This window comes from Clupea harengus, chromosome 15 (assembly GCF_900700415.2).
Source record: "Clupea harengus chromosome 15, Ch_v2.0.2, whole genome shotgun sequence".
In the NCBI taxonomy this organism is placed as follows: Eukaryota; Metazoa; Chordata; class Actinopteri; order Clupeiformes; family Clupeidae; genus Clupea; species Clupea harengus.
The window spans coordinates 25,613,616-25,625,457 of NC_045166.1; the positions used below are offsets into that span (position 1 = coordinate 25,613,616).

At 40.7% G+C, this 11,842-nt stretch overlaps 2 protein-coding genes across 2 annotated transcripts in view; both read left to right on the forward strand.

The window, feature by feature from the left end:
• Positions 1-9,699, forward strand: part of vsnl1a (visinin-like 1a) — a 28,657-nt gene extending 18,958 nt beyond the window's left edge. Inside the window, exons 3-4 of the mRNA XM_031581565.2 lie at positions 5,894-6,109; positions 7,392-9,699. Coding sequence (XP_031437425.1) covers positions 5,894-6,109; positions 7,392-7,589 — 414 coding nt within the window. The 3' untranslated portion in view covers positions 7,590-9,699. The remainder of the gene's footprint in view (positions 1-5,893; positions 6,110-7,391) is intronic.
• A 336-nt stretch (positions 9,700-10,035) lies between these two features.
• On the forward strand, positions 10,036-11,821 carry sf3b6 (splicing factor 3b, subunit 6). Its single transcript, XM_012820970.3, has 4 exons — positions 10,036-10,186; positions 10,633-10,751; positions 10,927-11,065; positions 11,467-11,821. Exons 1-4 carry the CDS (start codon positions 10,157-10,159, stop codon positions 11,554-11,556), a joined length of 378 nt encoding a protein of 125 aa, XP_012676424.1. The 5' UTR covers positions 10,036-10,156; the 3' UTR covers positions 11,557-11,821.
• The last annotated feature ends 21 nt before the right edge of the window (positions 11,822-11,842 follow it).

Consider the following 11,842-nt stretch of genomic DNA (forward strand, 5'->3'; position numbering starts at 1 on the left):
TGATACCACCCAAGTATGATAATACATTTGCGATACTACATTGAGTTAACATTCAGGTGTTAATGAAAATGTGTAACTTAAATAATTGCATACAAAGACTCTCCCAAAGCCCAAATCAAATGGCCACCATGGTAGAAATGGGCTCTATAAGTAACACATTTGTATTTTTAGATATCAGCCAATGGTAGCTCCTATTTAGAGCTAATATTCTCCATTTTGTAACAAACTTTTAAACTCAACAGTATCCCCAGGGGGCTGATATAGAAATCACCAATAAATATTTATAAGTGCAGCCTCGGCTCTACATGAATTTTTAGGAGGCCTTATTAGGAAATGAAATTACAGCTCTCCGCAATGTTGTAATCATTGTCAGAGTGATAAGGACACTCCCAATGATTGCAGCACACACTTCAGCATGCCTGCTACACTTTTTTTCCGTTTCTGATTTATGTGTCTGCGCAGAACAAAATCTTGACTTCACAGTCCATTAGATTGTTGTTATTGTGAATACCTTTGCAACTTGTACGGAGAAACAGCTGAAACCTTCATCTGATCAAAAAAGACATTTAAATGGAGCATTGTGGGCTAAAGGCTTGTGCATAGTCTAGTACTGGTTGGGATTTATTACATTTGAAACCTGTCATGTGAACTTAGTACTTTTAGGGTAGAGTTGTCTCTGAGGTTGACCCACTATATCACTGGCATAGTTGTGCTGTTTGGTGCAAATTTGTTGTCTCACGGACCAGTTTTTTTTTTTACAGTAGCAACTTTGTCTCAGCAGTTTCAGGATGAAACCAGACCAGTAGGTGTATGTTACAGTTTGTCATTCATTTTTTTATAGATGTTTTTATGCAATTTCTGTGCTGTGATAATCCATAGCTGCGACATTGCAACCGCTGTCACAGATGGACAAGCCTTTTATTGCGCAATAACTGTCCTTGTTGGCTACAACCAGCGGCGAGCAACGCTCTGTGGTGTCTTTGAGATGGATCTTTCACTTATTAACACTGATCTTTCAGGTTATTTTTTCATCTTAGAGTTTTTACTCAGTGTAGACTTCTACATTAGTTTCGGCGGTGCCAGTGTGATGGCATAGCTGTATCATCGCCGAGTCTTGGGGGGGGAGTCATGCCCGTCTGGTCCTCTGAGTCCCTTTAGTCCAAATTGAGAGCATAAAACCTGCAGTTTTATCGTTGGGTCATAAACTACACCCCTCTTTGGACGATGTTGCAATGACGCCATCCCCAGAGCAGAATGAATATGACAATGGAGTGGGAGCGCTTTTATGACACGAGGCCATTTTTCTCATAAATGGTGTTGAAAATCACACACTCATCATAACTCACACACACACACACACACACACACACACACACACAACTGAAATCACAGGCTAACTTGTTGGGAGTGACAAAAATGGTTCAAGAGCCCACTGTTCTCAAGATGGCATTCAAGATGTTATTACAAACTATTAATTGCTATGTTATCCATTTGATGAACTGAAAACAGGAAGACACCATATTCTTGCTCCGTACATTGAAATAGAGAAAAAAAAAGAGACATGAGGAAAACAACAGCAACAGTTTTTGTTTGTTCTTCTGGTAAAGGTAGCTTCCATCAAGTTGTGAGTCATGGGCTTCTTGTTTGTTTTCTCAGTTGAAAGAGCTGCATCAGAAGCGTTGCCTATAGTAACTGACTCTGCCTTTTAAAGCGACACGTAGAGGCGATGCTGAAAAAGATTGGAATATATCCTCTTAATAATGTTCAGCTCGAGTTACGCAAGCTATTAGTCTAGCCAAGGCTATGAATGTCATTAATCACACAGACATCAGCATATCCATGGCCTGTCATGATGATGAGCATCACCCGGTTCATTGTGAATTTATAACTTATAATTCAGAGTTCACTGCCATTTTTAAATGACAATTACATACTACTTGGTATTATTTCCACAACCCGCCCCCCTTGTCTTTATACATGCAAAAGACTACTTATCCTTACCGCACAGCACCTGCAAACAGTCCTCACACAGCCTGATGAAGACCTTTTATACATGGCCTTGGCAAAGATGTTTTGTCATAACAACATATTTAATGGCCTTTGTGTGTTATGTAAATTATCTACTTGCTAGTCTCTACTGTTGAATTTTTCGAATTAAAGTCAAGGAGATGTATCCTCTCTGGGAGACTGGAGGGTTAAAATGGCTGTGGTTTCCCTTTAAAGCCATGGTGGCTGAAAGGTGGTAGTTAAACGGCGATCAGGCATACCCAGCTCATCATCTGAAGAGAGCACTTTTTCAGCTGGTCCTGTCAGGTGAAGTGGCATCAGAGTGCTGGAAGAGGAATCTATTTATATCGGCTGTCTTTTCTGGATGCCTTCACAGCCAAACAGCGGAGAGAGGGAGGGAATGGGAAGAGGGGAGGGGGAGAGGAGAGGGGTAGAAGACGTGAGCGCACTCTGGAACGGAAACTTAAAAAGAGAATTTGACGTCCCTCGATCGCTCACTCCTGCCCTACATTCTTCTCTTTTTTTTTTGCCTAGTTTTACATAACAAAGTGTTTCATAACCTGCCACATTTTGTGCCATGTAACGTCGCAGGGCGTGTGTGTGTGCGTATATGCAGGTATGTGTGATGGACAGTGTCTTGCTATTTGTGTAGGTATACGTGAATGTGTTGTGAGTATTGATGCAGGAGTGTGTCTGGTGTTTACATCTCCATGTGTACTCACAGTAAACAGTATCCATCCTCCAGCACATTTATTTTTGTTTCTTTTGCTTGTTTTTTTCCTGGCCTTGACCCACTGCCGTACACCTGTCTAGCAAACACCCACACACAACACAATCACGCTCATGTGTCTTCATTCGGAAGGGGCGTGTCCATCCTTAACAGAAGGGCGAGCCCCATGAGAGTTGGGGCTTTGCCGGCGCTCTCGGTACATCACAGCGGGCCGTACTTCCTCCCGGCAGAATCGTGTTGGGTTGGTCCTCCGAGTCTGTTGTATCCCCCAGGGGACTGGGCGTTCGGGGCTGGGCAGCAGGCTTGGACGTGGGCCTGTGAGGAGAGAGATGGACAGAGGACACGGCAGCTGCCTGGAGCGGCCTGCGTCAGCAGCCTCGCGTGGGGAAACACTGCGGATTAGTGGCATAAGGAGAGAGAGAGAGAGAGAGAGAGAGAGAGAGAGAGGGAGAGAGAGAGAGGGAGAGAGAGAGAGGGATTGGATGAAACTGCAACTATGAAGCAAAAAAAATAAAAAACTGGCCTGTTGTGTGTAGAGTGCACGTAGAGTGTTCATGCATGTGTGTGTGTGTGTGTGTGTGTGTTTGGGAAAACACTAGAGATTAGGGCCATGATGCAAGAGATTGGAGCTTGATTGGAATGTTTTCAGTACATGGGAAGAATGCATGCGTGTGTTTGTGTCTGTGTACAGTGTGAAGTATAGACAGTATAAAATATGCATTTCTTGAGCTTCTGGCAAGTGGCATGAACCCTCAAGCTAGTCTGTCACAAATTGTCATCCATATTATTAAGCACGTCATAAACAATTTAATTTATGCACTGTATTTATGTTTGGTTTGGTAAGTTGAAAAAAACATCCTGGTCCTGCTCAGAAAATGTAGGCCAGTTTAATTGTGTTGTTCTGTTTCATTTTAAACCAGAAGGTGGGCAGTTCATTGGTAGCTTTCTTTGTTTAGCTTAAGAAGAGGATGGAGTGGTCTTTTTTATTAAATGCTGTTGAAAAAATGAAAAGCTTTGCAAATCAATGAGAAGAAGCCCAAAGGCATTATAGCCTACCTAACCTGATAGATAGTCAAAGGAATCGAATCACTGATTTACTAAAACCTGGATGACAAAAAGGCATACATAAGTGAGTGGGAACACGAACACTTATTTTTGATTATGTTTTATCCTCTTGCATCCCTGTCAGCGTAGAGCATTACAGGTGGATTACAGGAGGTATTACAGGTGCTGCAAACCTGTGGAGCTTCCTTTTTTTCCAGGAGAGACAGGGACACGGTGGGATGATATTAGTGAGCAGCGGGGTGTTATCGCTCCGGTGGAGGGAAGACTCAGCTCAAGCTGGCTAATTGAGATGTGGTGATTCAGTAACGGCTGTAACCCTGAGTGTCTGCTTAGGGAGAGCAGTGAGATGGTCACTGATCCTGGGGTCTGGTGTGTCTGTCTCTGTGTGTGTATGTGTGTGTGTGTGTGTGTGTGTGTGTGTGTGTGTGTGTGTGTGTGTGTGTGTGTGTGTGTGTGTGTGTGTGTGAGAGAGAGAGAGCACCTGTCTGTATGATTGCATGTGTATACTGTATGTATGTGATGTTAACCAGCATGCTTCTGTGTACGCACGAGTATGTTTCTGTGTCTCTCTGTGTGTGTGTGTGTGTGTGTGTGTGTGTGTGTGTGTGTGTGTGTGTGTGTGTGTGTGTGTGTGTGTGTGTGTGTGTGTGTGTGTGTGTGTGTTGGGGCCTCTTATTCTGGCTTGTCGATGCAGGCTAGTGGGAGGTCAAGGCTAATGAATTGCTCATCATCTGTGGGGGGTGTTTGAGCATGCTGCAGTCATCTGTACTGAGGCCCCGTGTAAGACAGGGGGCTGTCATTTAATGAAGCTCTGGAGACAAATAGACAGGTTCACACACACTCCCCCCCTCCCGCTCTCTCCATCTATACCTGTTCTTTCTCTCTCTCTTCTCTGATACAAATATAACAGCCACATACCCACATGAGCTCGCACACTCAGACATACATTCTTACATGGACATTTATGAGCAGATACTGTTGTGCTGAATAGGAAACTACCCATAACATCTTTCCTCCTTTGAGACAACATCTGGCTGTTGGTGTTCATGGAATACTAATTAACAGTGGTCCAGAGTTGAAGTTACTTGGCATAGCAGGCAGGACAATGTATGGAATGTCTGTCATGTCGTGCCTATGAAGGTGTGTTCATCCATGTATCTATGGTTATTTGTCCATTAGAACATCCAACTGATAGATAAACTGTGGTGACTGTGGTGACTGTGTGTGTGTGTGTGTGTGTGTGTGTGTGTGTGTGTGTGTGATAGAGTGACAGAAACAGTCAGAGTTCCTACTCTTCAAAGATGAACTTAGCTCTTTGCTTCCCCTATCTGCTGTGCCTAGTAGCTGACATGTCAGTTTGACCATAGAGCCGCATTGCAGCCCATTACCACAGCCTAGTAATGTGTCAGCCCAACACACACACATAGGCACACAAACAGGCACACACATACAAATTAGTGTTCAGATGTACATACACAAGCATGCCAAATAAAAACCAACTGCTTTAGCTTTGCTTGGAAGCTGTCTATGTTTTCCCAAAATACTTTTCTTAGATGGGAAAAAATCAAGCGAGAGGATTTAAATTCAGAGCCCAAGAGAATCCATTCCAAGGATATTACATAACAGTTCTCCTCTAGCCTCTTAGGAAATGATTGCTCCTGACACTCTATTCTGTCCAGTCCAGTTTCAGACAATATACCACAATTCGGTTAAGTCTAACACATGTAATGAAATATAATAAAACTCCATTACGGTTGTCTCTTAGGGGAAATTGACTGTTTTCACACAAACTGTAATGACTGATGAATGAATACATTTGAAAAAAAAAAATAAAAATGGTGGCACCCCAAGCAGACAGCCTATAGGTGTTACATTAACAGAAACACTTTGCGATGTCCACGTCTGTCTTTACAGTCATTTTAATGCCCTATATGCTGTGCCCAAACATATATCATGGCAGTTGAAAACGCCATGTAATCATCTTTAAATGAGGGGCTTTGTACTATGTTCTGTATTTCATTTCAGGTCTTAGATGTGTCCTCCATAACAAGCATCACCTCATGGCCCTTTCTCTCATTCTTCTCTCTTCAGTTCTTCCCATATGGTGACGCTTCCAAGTTTGCTCAGCACGCCTTCAGGACCTTTGATAAGAACGGAGATGGCACCATTGACTTCCGGGAGTTCATCTGTGCGCTGTCCATCACCTCCAGGGGGAGCTTTGAGCAGAAGCTCAACTGGGCATTCAACATGTACGACCTGGACGGAGATGGCAAGATCACGCGAGTGGAGATGCTGGAGATCATTGAGGTGACAGAATCCACATCTCATGTCACTGCTCAATCGGATATCTGCGAGCTCCAATAGATATCTGTTTTGAATTGATGCCTGAACCATGAATACATCAGAGCATGCTTATATTTACTGATATTTTCTTTTCTTTAGCAAAAGTTTTTATTTACAGTGAAGTACAGTTTTTACGACAAATTGCTGGGTATGAGTATAAAGAGAATGTACTCGAACCTCTGCTTATTCCACAGTCTAAACAACTTGTGGATTTGACAGAATAGATTCTCAAATTTTAGTGGAAAGCTAGAAACGGTTTTGTTATATTTACACACAACTTTTAACAGCAGCCTGACCCATGAAGAAAGTCTGAATTTGCAAGTCGGTCACACACATGTCCTTCAATGCACACTTTTAAATTAATAATGGCACCTTAATATTTATTTTCTCATAAGGAGTCTGCTAACTCTGCTACCTCAAGGCATGTCTGCCAGTGGTCCTCGGGCCGAGAGTTGGCATACTTTGATGAACTTGCTCAGCCCTTTCCTCTGGAAACCTAATTAGGTTGTGGAGAATGGCAGGCAGCTACCTTGTTGAACAGTAACATTACAGCTGAGAGTAATTATTTTTGCCCTGGAGCCTTGACTGCAGTGTCTGGCCATCGAAGTAAAGAGAAGCCATATTTCCCTGTATTCAAATGTGCTCCTACTGATGTTAAACGTCTGCCTTTGTGTACCTATTCAACATGAGGCCTCTCTAATTATTCTAACTTCTATATGTATCAATTAAAATCCTAAAATTCCTTAGGAGGAACTGTTTGCGACAGAAATGAGATGAGGTACTTTATTGTAAAAATCTACCATCATTGACACAATGAAAATTTGTGCCTCACCCCCAAACACCAATGTTTTCTTGAGAGGGAAGCAGTGGAGGTACTATTGAGATGTCTAAACATTTAATAAAAAACTGAGCATAACTCGGTTGAGATCTCTCCTTCAACACCATAGGAGATATTTAGCCCATATAAAAATCTGAGAAGCAGGAGATGTAAGCCTAAACTTTAAATCTCATTGTTCTGGGAGAAACTAAGGAGATAATACGATAATTCAGAATTATTGAGTCCTCAATCATTCCTATTTGTATAAAAGGTTAACTTACAAAGCCTTTTTATTTACCTGAATGCAGTCCACGTTTTTTGTCACTAAAATGAAAATAATGTCAAAGACCTACCAAGTTGTATTGATGAAAAATTTGAGAGCACCTGTGCTTATGTCGGTTTGTGTTTCATCTCTCTCCCATTCTGCAGGCCATATATAAGATGGTGGGCACTGTGATCATGATGAAGATGAACGAGGACGGCCTGACGCCAGAGCAGCGCGTGGATAAGATCTTCACCAAGATGGACAAAAACAACGACGACCAGATTTCACTGGATGAGTTCAAGGAGGCGGCCAAGAGCGACCCGTCCATTGTACTACTGCTGCAGTGCGACCTACAGAAATGAGGAGCCACCCCTCGCCTCTCCTCTTCTCTTGTAAAGAAAGAGGAAGGAGAGAGAGAGTGAGAGAGAGTGAGAAAGAGAGAGAGAGAGAGAGAGAGAGAGATAAAAGGCGAAGGCGCCATGGACTGCACAGAAGATTAATGTTCCATTCAGTTTGCAGCTATTTCCACCGATAAAAGAAGAAAATATATATAATTATGATTATATAATGCTTGGACTACCTTTCAACAGATTCCGCTTCTTGTGTTTGAAACACTTGTGTGCATGAGAATGTTATTTGCTGACGAATATTTGCCACACTTCCGAATTGTCCCACACACATACACACACACACACACACACACACACACACACACACACACACACACACACACAGACACAAAACACCATGCACAAATATATACATAGTTCTATAAATATATATTAATTATTTAAAATAAACTGCCAAAATGTGAACAGTGTGCAAAGTACTTCCCGTAGAGTCCCATTCCACTGGAGCTTGCGCATCAGTGATGTGCTATGTTGAATTAAGCTACTATTTATTGTTCAAGTTTACTGATGCTAGCTATGTGGTTCATTTACAGAGTAATGTTGACAAAAAAAACTAAATCTCACTCCAATGTAATCCTGTCTAATTAATACATCTATCCACTCCTGATGAATAATTTGATCTGAATAGACAAGCTGGATTATGATCTGTCCAATTTCACCTTCCAAATGTGCTTGTAATGTTGGTGATTATAAATGTAGCTTATTTGCATGCTGTTAAGTTTTGCCTTACAATTTACACATTTTGCATCCTTCCAAGACTGATGAAGAAAACGCCTTATTGGAAAATGCAACTGAAAACTGAATATAAAAGACAGAACAGGATATGTTGTGACATGTCATGTTACATTAGATACATTATTGTGTGGGATGTATGTTTGTGACTTGTCTGAGCATTTTTTCCCCCTCTATATATGTAGGAGCATGTTTTTTGTCAATACAGTGTATACCAATGTTGCTAATTCCCATCAAAGCAACTTCCCATAAATCTATCTATTGAACTTGAAATGGTCAATTTAAACACAACATTGCAAATAACCAAACTTCTACCAATCACACAAACTCCTAATAGTGGTATGACATATTACATGAATCTGCCTATACGCTTTGTATCTGTAAGGCCTGTAGACTGAGCCTCTGATAAAGGAATTGTCATTTAGAGCATCAGAATCACCTATCCAGTGTCATGTCTTGTTCAAGAACCTACAGACCATGCTGTAAGCACAGTTATAGCATGACTCTCCACTGCCTTTAGTGTACATATTTTCCAACACTATCTCTTCAAGCCGTATTCCTGTCACAAAGGCACACCTTGCATATCAGAGCAGTAACAGTGCTACTCAGTCAGTGAATGGAGAGGGTTAAAAATGAGCAAAAGCTTTTTGTTTGGCTTTCTAGTCCGTCTCACTTCTTAATCTCTCCCAGCACAAACTGAGAGGTGAGGGTTAAAATACATATAGAGCCAGTCAACAATGCATCCTATTCAATCAGTTGTGGCAATAGGACAAATGGGTTTGCTAAGTGTTACCCTGAGCTTGATGTGTCTCTTTTTGTACGTTTTTTCTTTTCTTTTCAACTTTTTCCTCTCTGATTTTCTATCCTCGTCTCTCGATACATACGCCTGCTCTTTTTCCTGTTCGTCTCTGTGGAGAGTGGGTGAAGCGTCCTTTTGTGTCTTTGCTTGTGAATGTTGATGAAAACAACTTAGAGGGTCTCCAGCCTAGTCTCTCTCATTTGTGCAGTCTGGAAACAAAGCTGTTAGTTCATGCACTGTCTGACACATTAAGAACTTTTGTCCAACATAGATTGGATTTTAAAATGAAAAACACAAGTGTTTCCGGATCAGGTCAATGATGACAAGAAACATTGGGTCTTGTTGATTATCCAAAACTTTGCCAAGCCGTATGTACTTATACTGTATTATTATCAGACTCCAGATTGAAGCAACTGTCGGCAAAAATGTCAAGGATTCTTTTGTACATGTAGCATGTATTGTTCCCTTGATGACATGGCTGCACTACTTCTTGTGTTGTGGTTTAAATTAATAAAACATTTACAGGCTGTTTTCAAGGTGTGAATTGAATTGAACATGCCCTAATATCTCCTCAACAATAATCATCCAGCATGTAGTTGATGGTTTTTTCCATCATGACATTTTCATAACAATAGCACTCACTCAATGAATTCGGTGTGCACACCGGACACATCAGAATCGATAATTAATGAATGATAATATTTTGTAAATGGTGTAACAGTGACCTATTTATGTGAGTTAAAAACTCTGTGAAATACATGCATGTATACAATTAACCACTAGATGGTAGGAAAGGGCATATTGAGCTACAATTACTTAATCAAGCTCCCCACAAAAACTGTCCGGAAATGACCTCATCAACCGGAAGCCAGTCATCAAACTCCGTCAGTTCCGGAGTGTTGCGCAGTTTCTGTAGCTTTCTTCTGGGGTTGTGTATGTTAGGGTTTTTGTGTTGTTTTATTTGCTGATTTCGATATAAGATCCAATCATGGCTATGCAAGCAGCGAAACGTGCGAATGTAAGTTTAACCTAAAGTGTCAGTAGAATGATTTTACTTGGATTTTCTATGAATCATAGTTCGCCTGTGATTAAAAACCAACATTAGCAAGCCAGCTAGGTTCCTGTTGGGCTAAGCAACATATCAAAACAGTGTAAAAACTGATGTTGGCGATGTTGAATGTAGTGCCAAAATAAGTTAATTAATGTTTCCATCATCATAAGTTGCATCAATGCTTCCATAATTTATTTATTGTTGATGACTGTTTGCCCTTTGCCTATTCGAGTTTTTATGTTTGGTAGCATGCTAAGTAGCTGAATAGCACGCGCTTATTTTGCGTAGTTGGCATGACTGTTCTTACAGTATTTTGTGTCTGACCTTTTCTTTGTTTTACATAAACTCAGGCTCCCAGGTCTATATGATTGTATGATGTATGATTTCATATTATAATACGTGTTCTTTTTCAGATTCGGTTACCTCCTGAAGTGAACAGAATATTGTACATTCGTAATCTACCTTATAAAATCACGGCTGAAGAAATGTACGACATTTTTGGGAAATATGGACCCATTCGTCAAATCCGAGTGTAAGTAGTATAAGTATTACTGTGTGTTGTCACGTATATCCTAAAACTATTGCGGTGTTTACTCTGAGTTCATGCATCTACGACAAGAGCCTGTTGTCTCTCTGATCTCGTGTATTTCATCCAGTTCTTAGAACAGAAAGTTTAAACTGCAGTGTCATTATTTTCCCATTTTTAGTGGGAATACACCAGAGTCACGGGGAACCGCCTATGTTGTGTATGAGGACATCTTTGATGCGAAGAACGCCTGTGACCACTTGTCTGGATTTAACGTCTGCAACAGATACCTGGTAGTGTTGTACTACAACGCGAACAGGGTAAGTGTCACAAAAAAATGTTGTATGGATGTTCATCAACTAGCCTTCCAGTTTAATGTTTGGGTTTAGTGTCCAATGTCATATATTTGTACTGTTCTATAGCCTAATGTTTAGTTGCTGATTTGTATTTCAGTAAGGGCTTTTAGGGTGGCGTCTAGCTTGAGTTCAGTAAATCTTTCCTTAAAATGGCTTGAAAATATCTGTCATGCTCTGAACTGGACAGACAATGAATGTGTGCAGACATAATGCAAGCCTCTTGTTATGCAAGAGTTGGTGCCCGAAAGTTAGTTCAGGTGAATAGGTACCTGGAAATAAGACTGAAGACTTGCTATATGGTGGATGGTAACTATGTGTTCGGGTTGTGGTTTGATATGTAATATATTATTACATTTCTCTTGTAGGCCTTCCAGAAAATGGACACAAAGAAGAAAGAGGAACAGCTAAAACTTCTCAAGGAGAAATATGGAATAAACACAGACCCACCAAAGTAGTCACGACCATCCTGCCAAGTGCAACTTTTCATTTAATTTTTTTGTATTTTTTTTTTTGTTATGTCACAACATGTGCTCCTTAATTTTGTATTGTTTATTTGGTTTCAGCTTTTATAAAGCATATAAAACTGCATTGAATTTTGTACATACAAGCAGTAGCAGTATTTCATTAATACAGCGGTTTGAAAAAGATTGAAAACAGAATAGAAATGGGTACTAGTGGATGATTATTTTACTAAATTAAAAATAAACTTTTTTGACCAAATATTCACTTCAGTGAGTCTTA